Source organism: Pongo pygmaeus, chromosome 20, assembly GCF_028885625.2.
Source record: "Pongo pygmaeus isolate AG05252 chromosome 20, NHGRI_mPonPyg2-v2.0_pri, whole genome shotgun sequence".
Taxonomy (NCBI): domain Eukaryota; kingdom Metazoa; phylum Chordata; class Mammalia; order Primates; family Hominidae; genus Pongo; species Pongo pygmaeus.
This window is the reverse complement of record NC_072393.2, coordinates 17650861-17667915: the sequence shown is the minus strand read 5'-3', so window position 1 is coordinate 17667915 and position 17055 is coordinate 17650861. Positions and strand designations below refer to the sequence as shown.

The following is a 17055-nucleotide window of genomic DNA, read 5'->3' as shown; positions in this document are numbered from 1 at the left end:
CACAATCCCCGGATTCCTTGAGTCTTCTCTCCCTCTTCTTTTTTTTTTTGAGACAGGGTCTTGCTAGGCTGGAGTGGAGTGACCTGATTATAACCCACTGCAGCCTTGAACACCTGGGCTCAAGATAGGTCTCACTTTATTGTCCCGGCTGGTCTTGAACTCCTGGCCTCAAGAGATCCCCCTGACTCGGCCTCCCAAAGTGCTGGGATTACAGGCGTGAGCCACAGCGCCTGTCTCTCATCTAAATCTCTTTTCAATCCCTTCTCTGAGACCTCCACCCCAGTGCTCCCCATCAAAGATCCTAGCAGGTCCAGGCAAGGGGCCTAGGATCCCTGTCCTTACCCCAAATTACCAGTCACATTCCCATGCAGCCTCAGAACCAAAGGGTCTTCTCTGCCCACCCACACCTTCCTCTCTCCCAGCAGGGATTACTTCAGGCTGTGGGCAGAACCCGACTCTAGACCTCGGGAAGTCCTTGCTCATGTCTAATCCTAGTCCTTCCTGCTTTTTGTGTTTACTAACGCCTCCTCCTCCACCTCCCAGGCAGCCAGAACGTCCCTGGAGCAGGTTGAGAGGCCCAGGGCTGGGTGTGCCTGGCTCTCCCAGAACCTCAGTTTCTTTTTAAGTGTTGCAAGATCTCTAAGCATCTTTCCCCCTACTCCAGGGAAGGCAATTCTTCAAGTCTCATCAGGGCTCTGGGAGATAGAGGAGGGGGTGCGCAGAAGGCACTGTCCTGGCCAGAGCTCTCAGAGGCCCAGCTGCATGCTCTGGTGTCCAGCTCTGGGCTCAGGGCGGGGTGGGACCACAGTCTGGGTGGCTGGGGCTGCAAGACTCCGAGGTGAAAGGTCACTCCTGGAAGGGCTTGTCCAGCCGGTTAAAGGTTAACCTGCCCAGAGCCAGAGGCTCAAGCTTCCCCAGCTCGCCAGCCCGGGCCTCGCATACAAAGGGTGCTTAATAAATGCTGGTCGGGCGGGCCCCAGCCCCGGTACTGGGGGATGGGGTGAGCTGGAGGTGGCGGCAGCTGCGAGGCTCCAGGGCGCCTGGAAGAGACATCTGCAGTCCAGCCGGCCGCCAGGCCAAGCCCTTTCTGCAAAGCACAGAAAGAAAAGGAAATTAAAAGGGAAAAGGGGCAGGCCCCCAGACAGGGCATGCCTGTCGCCTCCAGCCGCGCGGGGCGGGTGGGCGCCCTGCCCCCGGAGGCCAGAAATTCTGCAGAGGGGCCCCCTGACCTCGCGGCCCCGGCCAGCCGGTCTCAGACCACAACATCCCTTCCCCCTGGAGATTCCGGGCACCAGGTGTTAACCCGAGCAGAGAAAGGGTGGGGTGGGGGTCAGACGCGGCGACTTTCTGGAAGAGGAAGCAAACACAATCTAGGATGTGTGTGTGTGTGTGTGTGTGTGTGTGTGTGTGTGTGTGTGTGTGTGTGTCTCGCGCGCGCGTGTGTCTTGCGCAGGGGCGTACCCCCGCCGGGTGCCACTGGTCCCCCATCATTGCTTTGCCGGGAACAGTGGGGTGGGGGGAGGTTCCGAGGGGCGCCTCGAGGGTGATCGAGCGACCCAACGTCCAAGGCTAAAGGTGGAGGGGAGGGCCTTGGAGAGACATCTTGGCGAGGCTCAAGGAAGGGCAGAGGGCAGGCGCGGCTGAGGCTCCCGCCGCGGCCCGGCAGGGGTTAAGGCTGGAGCCGGGCCAGGGCGAGGGCGGGGGTGCGAGGGGGAGGGGCAGAGGGAGGCGGGGGAGGGTCAGGCCCCGCGGCCCCGCGCTCGGCCCCCGTCCCTCCCGCCGGCCCGTTCGCCCGGCGCCGCGCGCGGCCACCCATGCCCTTATAAGGGCGGCCGTCGCCGGGGCAACGAGCGCCCGCCCCCAGCCCGCGGCGCGCGCCCCTGCCCCCGCCCCCGCCCCCCGCCCGCCCCGCGAATGGAACGCTGTGTGTCAAACCGGCCGCAGCGCGAGGCCGGCGCGCGGGGTCGGTGGCGGTGGCGGCGGCGAGAGCGAGGCTTGGGCCCAGGCGCAGGCCCAGACCAGGCAGGAGCGGCCGCAGCGGGGGCGGCAGCTCCAGAGGCGCCGGCCCAGCGGCCCTGCAGGCCCGGAGCGGCAGCCGCGGGCGCCGGGGGACCCAGGGGGCGCGGCGATCAGCCCGGGCGCGCACCCGCCGCCCCTCCCCCCCCGCCACGGGCGGCCGCGCAACTTGCGGCCAAACTTTCCCCCCGGCCTCCCGCGCTCGGATGGCGGCCCGCTGAGTTGGCCGCAGCCCCCGGGCCAGCGGCGGCCAGGCCAGAGGACGCCCCCTGCGCGGCTCGGGCCGGGCCATGGCCCGCGCGCCCCCGCCGGGGCCCCAGGGCGGCGGGACGCGAGTCCTCGGGGTCCCCGGCCCGCGCCTCTAGCGCGCCCCTCCCGGCCCCGGGCCCGGCCCCGCGCACGCGTGGGAAAGTTGGCCTGGAACCGGCCCGACCAGTTCCGCCCGGGCGCGCGGACCGGCCGCAGGAAGTTGCTGCAAAACTTTTTTGCGGGGTGCAGCCCGTGCCCCCCGCGCGCCGGGGCCGAATGCGCGCCGCGTAGGGTCCCCCGGGCCGAGAGGGGTGCCCGGAGGGAAAAGCGCGGTGGGGGCGCCCCGGCCCCGCTGCCCTGGGGCTATGGCCATGGTGACCGGCGGCTGGGGCGGCCCCGGCGGCGACACGAACGGCGTGGACAAGGCGGGCGGCTACCCGCGCGCGGCCGAGGACGACTCGGCCTCGCCCCCCGGTGCCGCCAGCGACGCCGAGCCGGGCGACGAGGAGCGGCCGGGGCTGCAGGTGGACTGCGTGGTGTGCGGGGACAAATCGAGCGGCAAGCATTACGGTGTCTTCACCTGCGAGGGCTGCAAGAGCTTTTTCAAGCGGAGCATCCGCCGCAACCTCAGCTACACCTGCCGGTGAGCCCCCCATCCGCGCGCCGCCGCCGTGCACCCCGCCCCGACCTGGGGCGGGTCTCTGACCTGCTCGGTCACCTTGGGCCTGGCGCTGACCTTCCCTGGGCCTCCACTGCCCACTCTGAGATAGGGGCACAGCACCCTCCTCCCGCATTCCATGGCTGGGATTGTGTATACAGTCGGCACTACATCGTTGCAGGTTCCCCCCCATCAGGTGGTCCCTGGAGGCTTTTGCCCCAGTTACTTGCTTCTCCTTCCCCCCGCTTTTTTCTGGGGAGGGGTCATCTCCGCGCTGGGGTGGGGGTAGGGGTGCTGTCAGGGGTGGTAACCCAACCCTAGGGCACCCGTTCTCGGGGATCCCGGCGCGCGGGATGCCCTCGAGGGAATCAACGTGGAACTTGGACCGTGGAGCTCGCAGCGTCCAGGGGCCATTGTCTGCGGCCGCGCGGATCGATACGGCGCGCCCTTGGGGTCAAATATCACTTCCAAAGTCGCTGTGGCTGCGGAGGCGGCAGACGGAGGGAGGCTGGGGTGGCACGGGGCGGCCTCCTTCGCATGAGGGGCCCAGCGGTGGGGGTGGGGGTGGGAGCTGGGCTTGCCTATCTCGGGGAACCCCTCTGGGCTCAGTCTGGGCCTTGGGTCACCGGAAATCGCCACTGGAAGGCCGGCAGGGCCACCGGAATTGACTGAAACGTCCCCTCCCCCAGGGATGGGTGCAGACCCGGGGCTCCTGGAAAAATCCCTTAAACTTTGGGTGTCTCTGAGACGGGCAGGGAGTGAAACTTTCCGAGCAGGAGCCCTGGGCTGTCCCAGGTCGGAGACCTCTCTGGCAGGGCGTGGCCTTGCTAGCTGTTCTGGCGGAAGGTCCCCAGGGAAAGCGATCGGGGTTGTACAGCCCGGGAGTTCTTTTCTCAGCGTTCCCGGGCGAGCATCTGATCTGTCCGTTTATAAGCCCCTACTCTGCGTCCCAGGAACATGCAGGGTCTCTGTAGAGCCAGTCTAGACAGTCTCATTTCCCAGCTGCACAAAACAGAGGCCCAAAGGCCCAGAGAGAGGTCCTGGTGTCTGCTTTGCGTTGGACATGGAGGGACCCTGCCCGAGTTGGGGGCACTGTGGGGGAACTGTGGGGCTAGGGTGGGGATCGCTGAGTTCGGATCGGGGTGTCCCTAGGGAGAACGGCTGATGGAAGGCTTGTTGGCTGAGGCCACCAAATAGGGCCCCAGGTACCCGAGGGTGGAGTTTGGCCCCAGGTCCCGGGTGAGGGCTGGCCTGGTGTGGCCATGTGTGGCAGAGCTGCCTTGCTCCCTCCTCCAGCACAAAGTGGGCCACTAGACTTTGGCCTCATTCTTGCTGCTGGAAAACCGCCTGCTCTCTGGTCATGTCTTTAGGGAGGGTAAGGGAGGGGGGCTCAGGCAGTTTTGGGGTCCCAGGAGCTTCCTGAGGGTGGGGTCAGGGAGCACCAATTTCGGGTCGGGGGGGCCTTGCTTGGAGCTGGCAGGTTTGTGCTGTGTGAGTTGTGTGACCTGGTGAAATCACCATTCCATTCTGAGCTTCAAATGGATTTAGCAGGGTCTCGCTGGGGCCCAGCCTGGGTGATTTGATGCCAGCCCCTCCAGAGAGACCTCAGCTCCAAGTCTAGCTCCTGAGAAGCCCCCAGTCTGGAGGAGACACAGTGAGACAGATGCCCCAAGCCTGTGGGATCTGGGGTCCCAGGGAGAGAGCAGAGACTCTGCCTGGAGGTCAGAGAGGGCTGCCTGGAGGAGGCTAGGGGACATGAGCCTTGAAGCATGGAGTTGGCAGATGGAAGAAAGGCCACAGGGGCATGCCAGAGTGTGGTCCAGACAAAACATTTAGTGGCAGACTGGGGGAGCTGTGCTATAAGAGGGGACTGTGCAGCCATGGGAGAAGTCAGAGCTAGGTAGGCCTGAAATGCTGGCTGAGGGTAATGGGGAGCCATAGAGGGTGTGTGAGCAGGGGAGGGCTCTGATCAAATTGGACTGGAGGCCAGAAGCCCAGGGAGGACGCTGAGTTGGGCCATGGGGTTGGGCAAAAAAGCTTGCACTCTTTAGGTGGGATAACAGGAAGAACTTACCTGTTTCCCTCCTTGGAGGGATGGATCTGTCCCAATTCCACAGCTGGGGAAGTTGAGACTGAAGGTTCAGGGCCTCCCCTGAGGTCAGGGGCCCCTGAGCTGGGCCTCTGCCTGCCTGCAGGGCCGCCCCAGGCCAGGCCGTTTCCACCCGGCTGCCCTGGATCCTCCCACCACCCAGCCACTGGGCTTTGTTCTGGTTCTGCCTGAGCTCCCTCTGCCCTAGTGGGGCCTCTTCCCAGGGGCTCAGCGGCTGGTGCTGCAGGACCCAGGCAGTGGCGGAGGGGGGGTTGGAGGGGAGTGGGCGCGGATCCTCAGCTTTCCTAAGTTGGGTTCTCTGGCTGGGGTCTGGGTCTTGACACTGTCCCCCATGAACCCCTCTGACCCAGTCCATCCCATATAGGGCATTATCTGGCCTCCCATTTTCAGATGAGGAAACCGAGGCTCAGTGGGGCAGTCACCACCTGAGGGGCAGGGCTGGGTGTCTGCAGCTGAGATTCATATGTTTTGTTTTGTTTTGTTTTTGAGACGGAGTTTCACTCTTGTTGCCCAGGCTGGAGTGCTATGGCGTGATCTCGACTCACTGCAACCTCTGCCTCCCGGGTTCAAGCAATTCTCCTGCCTCAGCCTCCCAAATAGCTGGGATTACAGGCATGCGCCACCACGCCTGGCTAATTTTGTATTTTTAGTAGAGACGGGTTTTCTCTATGTTGTTCAGGCTGGTCTCAAACTCCCAACCTCAGGTGATCTGCCCGCCTCGGCCTCCCAAAGTGCTGGGATTACAGGCATGAGCCACTGCACCCAGCCTTTTTTTTTTTAGACAGAGTCTCACTCTGTCGCCCTGGCTGGAATGCAGTGGGTCAATTTTGGCTCACTGCAACCTCCATCTCCCCAGTTCAAACGATTCTCCTTCCTCAGCCTCCCAAGTAGCTGGGATTACAGGCATGCACCACCACGCCCAGCTCATTTTTGTATTTTCAGTAGAGACGGGGTTTCACCATGTTGGCCAGGCTGGTCTTGAACTGACCTCAGGTGATCCGCCCTCCCCCGCCTCCCGAAGTGCTGGGATCACAGGCGTGAGCCACCGCAGAAATGCATCTGTTTAAATCCCTTAACTGATGGTTCTACTCTGTGACTGTCTCTGTGTGTCCCCTGGGTGTCCAGCTGGAACCCCACGGGTTGTTGCTCCAGGCCCAGGCCTTGGAGAGACCCCAGCTCCTGGTGGCAAGAGACCAGGGGAGTCCAAGGGCAGGGGCCAGGGGGAGAAGGCTCTGGGGACATTTGAAGAATAAGGCCTGGACCTTCCTGCTTGGGGCTGACCCAGGACGGGGAGCTCACCACCTCTCAGGGTGGGGCCACCTGTCTCATCCCTGCAAGAGGCAACGGCATTCACTGAGGGCTGACCAGGAAAATCTCTGGCTTGCGTAGGGGTTGGGTGGTCCTCTCAGAAGAGCGTAGGTGTGGGGCCTTCAGGGCAGAGGACCAGAGTGACTTTGTTTACTTACTCATTCCTTGGTGTGGGCATTGTACGGGTGATAATGCTGGAGCCGCACAATGCTATGACCCCATAGACCACTAGCCCCTGGCCTGACCCCTAGTTAATTCACGAAGTCCAGCTCTCTGACCATGTCCTCTCTGCCTTCACATCATTTTGGGGACAATGACCCTGCTCAGCCTGACAGTGACCAAATCAAATGAAACCCTTTAGGCCTCCATATTTGTGTATTTCAACCCTTTTGCTCTGGCTGTACCCTCTCTCTGGGATCACCCCTCCATTCACCTGGAGAATTCCTATTCATCCTTCAAAACCCATGCCAATGTGCCCTCCCTGGGGTGCTCATCTGCTTTTCCACAGATTCCTCTTCATCCATCACCACTCATCCGGGTTATCCTGTCTGGTTTGCAGACCTGCAAGCTGAGCTCCTGTATCCCTTTGGGGCTACTTCCCCAGTCTAGAGGGCCCCTACTAGTATTTCTGAGGGGCAGCCTCCAAAGGCGGCTCATAGGCTGCTTCGGGGAGGAGGATATGGGGGTCTCAGGGAGCCCTGGCTTCTGTGTGCCCCCAGGTCCAACCGTGACTGTCAGATCGACCAGCACCACCGGAACCAGTGCCAGTACTGCCGTCTCAAGAAGTGCTTCCGGGTAGGCATGAGGAAGGAGGGTGAGTACATGCTGGGGACACACTGGGGACGATCACAGCAGCTGGAGCCGGGGTGAACAAACAGCTTCTTCCTCCCTTTTTCCCCTCCCTTTCACAGGGGTCTGGGTGCCTCACGGGGTGGGGGCTGGCGCCTGCTAACCTCATTACCACTGATCCCTTGATCCCGTGGGCTGCAGTCTGGCCCTAGGCTGGAGGAATCCAATTAGGATCCGTGGCCCCCTGGTTGCTGCCGTGGAGCTGAAGAGGCCAGGGATGCCCCCACAAGGGACTTTCCCCAGCCCCATTCTCTTGCAGGAGCTGCCTTCCCCAATTACCCCCGACTCCAGCCTCAGAGGCCAGTTCCCTGGCCCTGACACCTTGGTGACCTCTTGTCTGCTAGCGCGGCCACCACTTTCTGAACAAGGATTTTTTTTTTTTTTTTTATTTGATTTGCTTCTCCTCCACCCGTCACCCATGCTTTTTGTTTGCCCAAGGCAGGAACTCTGCCCGATTAAGGCAAAGGGCAGCTTACCCTTTCTCCTGACCCCAGGCGCTGGGAGCAAGAGCGAGGCCCAGCTGTCTCTGCTCAGGGGACCCGGGTGGACGGGCGTATTCTGGGCCGCTGGGCCTAGAACTCTGCCAAACCCCCTTAGAATTCAAGTAGAACCCAGAGATTTCCGCATGGATTTCTGGGGTTCAGGAATAGAATCTAGCCTGTTGGATGAGATCTCCTGTGCTGGGTTTCAGGTTCCTCTAGGGACTGTGTCGTGGTCAAGGCCAGCAGTTCTTTCTAGTGTCTAACCTGAGCCTCTCCTGCTTTGAAGTTTTTTTTCCTTATTTTCTTTATTTATTTTTATTATTATTATTTTTTTTGAGATGGAGTCCGGCTCCATCTTCCTGGCTGGAGTGCAGTGGTGTGATCTCAGCTCACTGCAGCCTCCGCCTCCCGGGTTCAAGTGATTGTCCTGCCTCTGCCTCCCAAGTAGCTGGGACTACAGATACGGGCCAGCTAATTTTTTTTTTTTTTGAGACGGAGCCTTGCTCTGTTGCCCAGGCTGGAGTGCAGTGGCATGATCTCGGCTCACTGCAGGCTCCGCCCCATGGGTTCATGCCATTCTCCTGCCTCAGCCTCCCCAGTAGCTGGGACTACAGGCGCCTGCCATCTCGCCCGGATAATTTTTTGTATTTTTAGTAGAGACGGGGTTTCACCATGTTAGCCAGGATGGTCTCGATCTCCTGACCTCGTGATGTGCCCGCCTCAGCATCCCAAAGTGCTGGGATTACAGGCGTGAGCCACCGCGACCGGCACGCCCAGCTAATTTTTGTATTTTGTTTTGTTTTATTTTTGAGACAGAGTCTCGCTCTGTTGTCAGGCTGGAGTGCTGTGGCGCAATCTCGGCTCACTGCAACCTCCTGACTCCCTGATTCAAGCGATTCTCCTGCCTCAGCCTCCTGAGTAGCTGGGATTGCAGGCACACGCCACCACGCCCAGCTAATTTTTGTATTTTTAATAGAGATGGAGTTTCACTATGTTGGCCAGGATGGTCTCGATCTCCTGATCTCGTGATCTGCCCGCCTCGGCCTCCCAAAGTGTTGGGATTACAGGCATGAGTCACCACGCCTGGCCTAATTTTTGTATTTTTAATAGAGATGGTGTTTCACCATGTTGGCCAGGCTGGAGTCTCCAACTCCTGACCCCAGGTGATCCGCTCGCCTCAGCCTCCCAAAGTGCTCGGATTATAGGCATGAGCCACCCCACCCGGCTGCTTTTTTTATTTTCTAGAGACAGTGTCCCACTATGTTGCCCAGGCTGGTCTCGAACTCCTAGCTTTAAGCGGTCCTCCCACCTTGGCCTCCCAAACTACTGGGATTACAGGAATGAGCCACCATACTTGGCCTAAAGCTATTGTTTTTTGGTCTAGGCCTTGGTGGGAGAAGCTGAGAGAGGCAGCTGAGGGGCTTTCTTTTAAAACTGATCACTCCCTGTGGCCCTTTTAAGTTTGGGGGTAACTTTCTTGTCCCTGCCCCCATAACATGGATTTTGCCTCTACTTGTCTATTTTACCTAAAATCCTCATATATCTCAAGTCATGGCCTCAGAGCAAACAGCCTCGCCGGAAGTCTCCAAAAGCCTTGGGTGGAAATATTTATGATGACAGCTCATGCTTTAAGCACAGTCCTGCCTCGGGGCCTTTGCACGGGCTGTTCCCTCTGCCTGGAGTGCACTTTTTCCAGGTCTGTACATGGCTCCCTCCCTAACCTTGCCTTCAAGGTTTGCCCAAACATCACCTCCTCAGGGAAGCCCTCCTGATTCCCCTGTATTTGACGCCACCTGCCTTGTTCTGTAATTTGCCTACACCCAGAATGTCCATTCCCTGTGGGCAGGTATTTTTGTCTGTCTTGTTCCCCAGCGCGTAGACCAGGGCTTGGTAGACAGTAGGTGTTCAATAAATGGTCCTTGGCTTGAATTACCATGTAATTACCTTTCCTATATGGCAGGCATTATTTTAAGTTATATAGATTCTCATTTAATTCAGTGATTGGTGACATCATCATTTTTTGAGACGGGGTCTCACTCTGTCACCCAGGCTGGAGTGCAGTGGTGCGATCATAGCTCACTGCAGCCTTAAACTCCTGGGTTGAAGTGATTCTCCCACCTCAGCCTCCTGAGTAGCTGAGATTACAGGCATTCGCTACCATGCTGGGCTAATTTCTTAATTTTTTGTAGAGACGGGGTCTCGCTATGTTGCCCAGGCTGGTCTCGAACTCCTGGGCTCAAGCGATCTTCCTGCCTCAGCCTCCCAAAGTGCTGGGCTTGCAAATGGGAGCGACTGTCTGCATTTTACACATGAGGAAACTGAGGCACACAGCAGATTGGTGAGGCCATTTTTCAGAGAGCAACAGAGTTGTGATTGGGATTTGAACTTCCACAGTCTGGGCTGAAGAGCTGGGGAAGGGTTTGGGGAAGAGTGAACAGAAAGTGCAAAGGCCGGCCGGGCGCGGAGGCTCACGCCTATAATCCCAGCACTTTGGGGGGCCGAGGCGGGCGGATCACGAGGTCAGGAGATTGAGACCATCCTGGCCAACATGGTGAAACCCCGTCTCTACTAAAAATACAAAAATTAGCCGGGTGTGGTGGCAGGTGCCTCTAATTCCAGCTACTTGGGAGGCTGAGGCAGGAGAATCACTCGAACCCCGGAGTCGGAGGCTGCAGTGAGCTGAGATCGTGCCACTGCACTCTAGCCTGGTGACAGAGCAGAACTCCATCTCAAAAAGAGAGAGAGAAAGAGAGAGAGGGAGAGAGAGAGAGAGGAAGAATGGAAAGGAAAGAAGGAAGGGAGGGAGGGAAAAAAGAAAAATAAAAAGTTCAAAGGCCCTGGGGTGGGAATGTGGCCATGTGAGGGAGTGGTGGTTGCTCACAACCCAGTGAACAAAGGGGGAAGAAGCTTCCTGGAGGACCGGGGAACCACTTTTGGGCCCCGTCCACCTGTCCCCATTTGACAGTTGACTCAGACTCAGGGACCCCTTGGAGCGGGCTTCAACCCATGCCCTGGCTTCTCTGCTCAGCTCTGTTCGCCCCCAGCTTCTGCCCGCGTTCCCCTCCGGTGTTTGCTCTACAGAGTTGACCTGGAGTTCACGGAGGTGATGAGATGGGGCATGCCAGCTCATTAAAGCTCATTAATTAGTCTGCTGGCAACCAGCCCAGTCAGCCCTGCCATCCCGCCCACCCCGGCACAAGCCAGGCAGGCACACGGCCAACTCTCTTCCTCTTCATGCCTCAGTTTCCCTTTTCTCACCCACCTGGTCACTGCAGACGTGCCCAAGCCAGCAGCAGGGCCTCCCTGCTTCATAAGCAAGGCTACTGATGGCGGCTAATGTTTACTGAGGACCTGTGATGGCCCCCCCCCGGGACCCCTCCCTACTGTAGGTCCCCCCCCAACCCTTCCCTGCACTGTAGCCTCTGCAGGGACCCAGACCGGCCCTCAGGGGTCACCATCTGGTGGGTAGCGGGATGGAAGGTAGAGAAATGATCCCTGTTCCATAGGAGAGAGCCAGTGCTGGGTGGGTATTGATTTCTTGCTTTGGGGACCAAGCTGGCCAGGGTCCCCAAGTCCTCCATGGCCCATCCTCAGCTCTGGGAACCCCATGACTATCTGTTAGGAGGCTCCAAAAGGTTTATTAGATGCTCCTCCTTGTCCCCAGGAGCTGGGGATGGGAGGTGGTGGCTGGACCTGGACAGGGACTCCTGGACTCTGACTTTCTAACCAGCCTGGTGCTCATGGGGTGGGGTTGGGCATTCTGGGAAAGGCTGGGCCTGGGAGCTTTGGAGGGGAGGGCCTGAGTGACCCCTTGATGACTTTTGTCTCCCTTCCCCGTTATTCTCCCTACTTTTCCTGCCTTGTCCTTCCCTACCTGCTCCCTGCCCCATGTCTCTATGGGCACCTACTTGGCCCCTCATTCCTTCCCCCCTCTTCCGGCCCTCTCCTCTCTCTATACCCCTCGCTCCCCTTTCTGTCTCTCCAATCTCCACTCCTCCCGGCCTTCTGTGCCCCACCCTCCCCTCCCCCATCTGCTGTCCCTCCCCCGTTTCCTGCTGGCCGCCCCCCCCCCCGCCTCCCCTCCCGCCCCCATGTCCCTCCTGTCCCCGCCTCCCGCAGCGGTGCAGCGCGGCCGCATCCCACACTCGCTGCCTGGCGCCGTGGCCGCCTCCTCGGGCAGCCCCCCGGGCTCGGCGCTGGCGGCGGTGGCGAGCGGCGGAGACCTCTTCCCGGGGCAGCCGGTGTCCGAACTGATCGCGCAGCTGCTGCGCGCTGAGCCCTACCCTGCGGCGGCCGGACGCTTCGGCGCAGGGGGCGGCGCGGCGGGCGCGGTGCTGGGCATCGACAACGTGTGCGAGCTGGCAGCGCGGCTGCTCTTCAGCACCGTGGAGTGGGCGCGCCACGCACCCTTCTTCCCCGAGCTGCCGGTGGCCGACCAGGTGGCGCTGCTGCGCCTGAGCTGGAGCGAGCTCTTCGTGTTGAACGCGGCGCAGGCGGCGCTGCCCCTGCACACGGCGCCGCTACTGGCCGCCGCCGGCCTCCACGCCGCTCCTATGGCCGCCGAGCGCGCCGTGGCCTTCATGGACCAGGTGCGCGCCTTCCAGGAGCAGGTGGACAAGCTGGGTCGCCTGCAGGTCGACTCGGCCGAGTACGGCTGCCTCAAGGCCATCGCGCTCTTCACGCCCGGTGAGCCACGCTCCGAAGGGGGCCGCGGGATGGGGGGACCCAAGGGAGGTTAGGAGGAGGGTGGCCTGGACCCAGACTCCGGCCCCCATAGCGCCCCGCTCGCCCCCTAGGCCTGGCGCCCTGCACGCGCCGTGAGTGAACGCTCATGGGTGGCTATAGAGGGGTGATGTAAGCAGTGTGACACTGTGACACCCCCACTCCGTGATCCCAAGACTCTCGGAGAACTCTGAACCCCGGACCCCAGACCCAAGGCTGGGCCAGGACCAGGGCCCAGACCCCAGACCCCTCTTCCTGTTCCCAGGCTCCCTGAGACCCCTACTCCCTCACCAGAGGGCTCTTCACGCTCAGTGAGCACTGATAGCACAAGGTTGGGGGGACGTGGGAGGGAAGGACCTGACCCCCTGGTTCTGGCCCCCTCAGGCCCCCACTGGGCTCCCAGGGCAACCTCCAGGTAGCCAGGGTTGTAGGGATCTGGGTAGGGGCGTGGCCCGGAGGCCCCTCCCATTGAGGGGCGGGGCAACCCCAGAACCTTCTTAACCATCAACTGTCTAGCAGTGGTAGCCCATCTTATTCCAGCGACTGGCGGTACAGCCAGCCTTTTTTTTTTCCACTTTTATTTTTTTATTTGTATTTCTATTTTTTGAGACTGGGTCTCACCCTGTCACCCAGGCTGGAGTGCAGTTGTCTGAACATGGTTCACTGCAGCCTTGATCTCCAGGGCTCAAGCAATCCTCCCTCCAACCTCAGCCTCTTGAGTAGCTGGGACCACAGGCGTGCACCACCATTCCCGGCTAATTTTTTTAAAAAAGTTTTCTGTAGAGACGTGGTCTCACCATGTTGCCTAGGCTGGTCTTGAGCTCCTGGGCGCAACCAGTCCTGCCTCAGCCACCCAAAGTGCTAGGATTACAGGCATAAGCCACCATGCCTTTAGACAAAGATCTCTCCAGCCTGTCTCCTGGGAGTTATGTAACCTACTGGAAGCCTCTAGATCCCATCAGAGGTACCTTTGGGGCTAGGAACCAGCTCCAGGCTACTCTGGGAGGTGGCTTTCATTTGATATATGTGATTTTGGGCCTGCAAGGTGGCTCAGGCCTGTAATCACCGCACTTGGGGAAGCAGAGTTGGGAGAACCACTTGAGCCCAGGAGTTCGAGGCTCCAGTGAGCTCTGATTTTCCCACTGCACTCGAGCCTGCGCAACAGAGTGAGACCGCGTCTCAAAAATCAATAAATATGGCTTTATTTATTGTTTTCCCAGAAGATTTCTTTTTTTTTTTTTTTTTTTTTTTTGAGACAGAGTCTCACTCTGTCGCCCAGGCTGGAGTGCAGTAGCACGATCTTGGCTCACTGCAACCTCCACCTCCCTGGTTCAAGCTATTCTCCTGCCTCAGCCTCCTAGCTGGGATTACAGGCACGTGTTACCACGCTCGGCTAATTTTTGTGTTTTTAGTAGAGACGGGGTTTCATCATGTTGGTCAGGCTGATCTCGAACTCCTGACCTCGTGATCCGCCTGCCTCAGCCTCCCAAAGTGCTGGGATTACAGGCATGAGCCACCGCGCCTGGCCTTCCCAGAAGATTTCTTCTTGGCTTCCCATCTTCTTGGGTCTCTCTCTAGAGGCTGCCACGTTCTCTCACACCACAGGCCCTTCTGGGCTCTGTCTCCCTCGTCAAATTCCCTTCCCAGCCCCACCTTCCCTGCGAGCTTCCTTAGAACCTATCTCCTTGGGCAGGCCGGTGGCCCTGTAATCCCAGCACTTTGGGAGGCCGAGGTGGGGAGATTGCTTGAGGTCAGGAGTTCAAGACCAGCCTGGCCAACATAGCAAAACCTGTCTCTACTAAAAATACAAAAATTAGCTAGGCGTGGTGGAGTGTGCCTGTAATGCCAGCTACTTGTGAGGCTGAGGCAGGAGAATCACTTGAACCCGGAGACGGAGGTTGCAGTGAGATCGTGCCACTGCACTTCAGCCTGGGCGACAGTGTGAGACTCCATCTTAAAGAAAAAAAATAGAACCTGTCTCCCTGCCAAAGGCATGAGTTGGGTGTCAGCCACCCTTGAAACATCACTGCCTGCACCCCTGTGTTACTGGTTAGATGAGAACACCTCACTATCTCTGGAGGATCGACACGGTCTTAGATAGTCCCATTTGCATCCCAGGGTCCCATCACCCCCTTCCTGTCTCCTGTTTTGTTTTGTTTTGTTGTTTTTGAGACAGGGTCTTACTCTGTCGCCCAGGCTGTGCTATGATCATGGGTCACTGTAGCCTCAAACTCTGGGCTCAAGAGATCCTCCCACCTCAGCCTCCCCCTGAGGAGCTGGGACTACAGGCATGTGCCATCACACTGGACTAATTTTTATTTTTTATTTATTTCGAGACAGGGTCTCTCTCTGTTGCCCAGGCTGGAGTGCAGTCGGCTCACTGCAACCTCCGCCTCCCAGGCTCAAGCGATCCTCCCATTAGCCTTCCGAGTAGCTGGAACTACAGGCACGCACTACCATGCCCAGCTAATTATTCTTACTTTTAGTAGAGACGGAGTTTCATCATGTTGGCCAGGCTGGTCTTGAACTCCTGACCTCAAGTGATCCACCTGCCTCAGCCTCCCAAAGTGCTGGGATTACAGGCGTGATACTGTGCCCAGCCCCAGCTAATTTGTTTTTGTAGAGAAGGGATCATACTATGTTGCCCTGGCTGGTCTCAGATCCTGGCCTTAAATGATGCTCCTGCCTTGGCCTCCCAAAGTGCTGGGACTGTGGCCGTGAGCCATCACGCCCGGCCCCCTGTTCTTACCGACAGTGGCGAGTGGCGTCCCCTAGTCACCCCTGTGGGCTCTGTGTTCTCTGGCTGCCTCCCACCCTGTCTGACTTGCCTTTGTTCCCCTAGACGCCTGTGGCCTCTCGGACCCGGCCCACGTGGAGAGCCTGCAGGAGAAGGCGCAGGTGGCCCTCACCGAGTATGTGCGGGCGCAGTACCCGTCCCAGCCCCAGCGCTTTGGGCGCCTGCTGCTGCGGCTCCCTGCCCTGCGTGCGGTCCCTGCCTCCCTCATCTCCCAGCTGTTCTTCATGCGCCTGGTGGGGAAGACACCCATTGAGACACTGATCAGAGACATGCTGCTGTCGGGGAGTACCTTCAACTGGCCCTACGGCTCGGGCCAGTGACCATGACGGGGCCATGTGTGCTGTGGCCAGGCCTGCAGACAGACCTCAAGGGACAGGGAATGCTGAGGCCTCGAGGGGCCTCCCGGGGCCCAGGACTCTGGCTTCTCTCCTCAGACTTCTATTTTTTAAAGACTGTGAAATGTTTGTCTTTTCTGTTTTTTAAATGATCATGAAACCAAAAAGAGACTGATCATCCAGGCCTCAGCCTCGTCCTCCCCAGGACCCCTGGCCGGGATGGAGGGTCCAATCCTAGGACAGCCTTGTCCCTCAGTACCCCAAGCATGAACTTGTGGGATGGTGGGGTTGGCTTCCCTGGCATGATGGACAAAGGCCTGGCGTCGGCCAGAGGGGCTGCTCCAGTGGGCAGGGGTAGCTAGCGTGTGCCAGGCAGATCCTCTGGACACGTAACCTATGTCAGACACTACATGATGACTCAACGCCAATAATAAAGACATTTCCTACCTGCACAGCCTCCCTGGTCTTTATTTTTTATTTTTGAGACGGAGTCCTACTTCGTCACCCAGGCTGGAGTGCAGTGGCGCGATCTTGGCTCACTGTAACCTCCGCCTCACAGGTTCAAGCGATTCTCCTGCCTCAGCCTCCCCAGTACCTGGAACTACAGGCACCCACCACGATGCCCAGCTAATTTTATTTTTGGTAGAGACGGGGTTTCACCATGTTGACCAGGTTGGTCTCGAACTCCTGACCTCAGGTGATGCACCTGAGGCCTCCAAAAGTTGGATTACAAGCGTGAGCCACCGCGCCTAGCCTCACTTATTTTCTTTTGGTCAACTCTTAATCTTTTTTTTTTTTTTTTTTTTTTTGAGATGGAATTTCGCTCTTTCACCTGGGCTGGAGTGCAGTGGTGCAATCTTGGCTCACTGCGACCTCTGCCTCCCGAGTTCGAGCAATTCTCCTGCCTCAGCCTCCTGAGTAGTTGGGATTACAGGTGTGCACCACCACGTTCAGCTGATTTTTGTACTTTAACTAGAGATGGGGTTTTGCTATGTTGGCCAGGCTGGTCTCGAACTCCTGACAGGTGATCCACCTGCCTTGGCCTCCCAAAGTGGTGTGATTATAGGCATAAGCCGCCGGGCCCTTAATCTTGTTTGGGCTCTAATGTCCTTGGGAGAAACTTCTGGGGCCAGTCCTGTCACATGATGTAAGGCGAGCCAGTCAGAGACCACCATTCCCTGGGCCACAGCGACTGGTTTATGGAGGGCCTGGGATGCCAAACTAGCCAGTGAGATTCCACGGTGGGATTTGGAACTGGGAGAATCTAATTAAAGCAGAGCCAAGGATGGAAGATGAATTTCCCAAGATGCCTTTGGAGCCCCTGGATCAAGCCACACCTGAAACCCTTGGGTGTTTTAAATTCTATGAACTCAGTCTTCCCCCTTTTGTGCCTGAGTCAATCTGACTTCTTCAACTTTTTTTCTCACATGGAGCTAAAAATCTGTTTCAGAGATTGACGTTTGGGAGGTAGGGACCTACAAGGCCAAGACTTTGAAATGTGGGCTTCACTGGGTTGATAAACGGAATCA

The 17055-nt window shown here is 58.7% G+C and overlaps 1 protein-coding gene across 1 annotated transcript; it reads left to right on the top strand.

Annotated features, from left to right (window-relative positions):
- The first annotated feature begins 2617 nt into the window (after positions 1–2617).
- Positions 2618–15980, top strand: NR2F6 (nuclear receptor subfamily 2 group F member 6). The gene is made up of 4 exons (XM_054465934.2): positions 2618–2908; positions 7061–7155; positions 11792–12358; positions 15237–15980. The coding sequence occupies exons 1-4, from the start codon at positions 2631–2633 to the stop codon at positions 15509–15511; spliced, it is 1215 nt and encodes a 404-aa protein (XP_054321909.1). The 5' UTR covers positions 2618–2630; the 3' UTR covers positions 15512–15980.
- Positions 15981–17055: the final 1075 nt, after the last annotated feature.